This window comes from Eimeria mitis, genomic scaffold (genome assembly GCF_000499745.2).
Source record: "Eimeria mitis Houghton genomic scaffold, Emh_scaff5009, whole genome shotgun sequence".
NCBI lineage: Eukaryota > Apicomplexa > Conoidasida > Eucoccidiorida > Eimeriidae > Eimeria > Eimeria mitis.
Window position 1 is genome coordinate 2,924 of NW_013573309.1, and position 1,391 is coordinate 4,314.

General features: G+C 46.2%; 1 protein-coding gene across 1 annotated transcript in view; it reads right to left on the reverse strand.

The window, feature by feature from the left end:
- Positions 1 to 970, reverse strand: part of EMH_0079180 (uncharacterized protein) — a gene marked incomplete at both ends in the record, with an annotated part of 1,626 nt that extends 656 nt beyond the window's left edge. Inside the window, 4 exons of the mRNA XM_013500105.1 lie at positions 1 to 57; positions 185 to 313; positions 468 to 589; positions 967 to 970. Of these exons, the coding sequence (XP_013355559.1) occupies positions 1 to 57; positions 185 to 313; positions 468 to 589; positions 967 to 970 (312 nt within the window). The remainder of the gene's footprint in view (positions 58 to 184; positions 314 to 467; positions 590 to 966) is intronic.
- Positions 971 to 1,391: the final 421 nt, after the last annotated feature.

Sequence of the window (1,391 nt, forward strand, 5' to 3'; positions counted from 1 at the left end):
TTGCTGCAGCAGCTGCTGCAGCTGCTGCTGCAGCAGCAGCTGCAGCTGCAGCAGCAGCTGCAGCAGCAGCAGCAGCAGTAATGGTATTTAATTACCTTTTATATGAAGAGAGCCGCGAGAGCAGCAGAGGCAGCAGCTGTGCTGTTAAACAAATAAAAACGCAAGAGACACACAACCAGCAGACCCGATACCAGTGATCTCGCTGCCGCTGCTGCTGCTGCTGCTGCTGCTGCTGCTGCTGCTGCTGCTGCTGCTGCTGCTGCTGCTGCTGCTGCTGCTGGCTGCTGCCGGCTGGATCGATGGCAGCAGCAGCCTGAAACGGCGTCCACTCGCGTACGCGCGTCGGTGAGCTGCTGGGCACCACCACAGCCACCTGTTGATTTGTTTTTATTGAAATTATTATTTTCGGTGTTTGCATGCAAAACAAAAAAAAAAGAAAAAAGAAAGAAACACCAAAAAACCCTTACTGTAGTGAACTTCAATATCTCGACCGAACCAACCAACAACTCCTCGCCGCTGCTGCTGCTGTTGCTGCTGTTGCTGCTGCTGCTGTTACTGTGTGCAGTGAACACGAGGCGGTCACATGGGCCTGCAGCAGCAGCAACAGCAGCTGGGTGGAGGCGAATGAGGAGCTGCTCTTCTGCTGCAGCTGGGGTTTCGGTGCAGGCAGAATTGCAGCAAACCTTCAGCAGCAACGGCAAGCGGCACTCGTGGCAGTAGAGGGTCTTCAGGTTGCTGCTGTTGAGCCCGAGAGCAGCAGCAGCGCCGCGGTATCTAACAGGTTGCAGCAGCAGCAGCAGCAGCAGCAGCANTTGAGCCCGAGAGCAGCAGCAGCGCCGCGGTATCTAACAGGTTGCAGCAGCAGCAGCAGCAGCAGCAGCAAAAGGAAAGCAAGCTGCTGCGTCGTCATTTGCTGCTGCAGGCCGATCCCAAGCACAAAGTCAATATACTTTTACTTTATTCAACTCATGCAGGCGAAGAAAACGAAGAAAAACTAAAACAAAACGCCAACAAACCAACGCTTTCTGCGCGCTCTTTCGGGTGTACGTACACCGCAAGATGAGCAGCAACCGACCCAGAAACCGCGACGGAATACACCAAAGAATTATTTATTATTATTTATTATTATTTATTATTATTTATTATTATTTATTATTATTTATTATTGTTTATTATTGTTTATTATTTATTATTATTTATTATTATTTATTATTATTTATTATTATTTATTACTACTGTGCAAACAAACTACTGTGCAGGTAAACTTCAGCAAGAGAAGGAAACAGCCGTGCCGCTGCAGCGTGAGAATGAGAGTTATATATAAATAAATAAATATATTAATCTATTTATATATATATATATATATATATATATATATATATATATATATA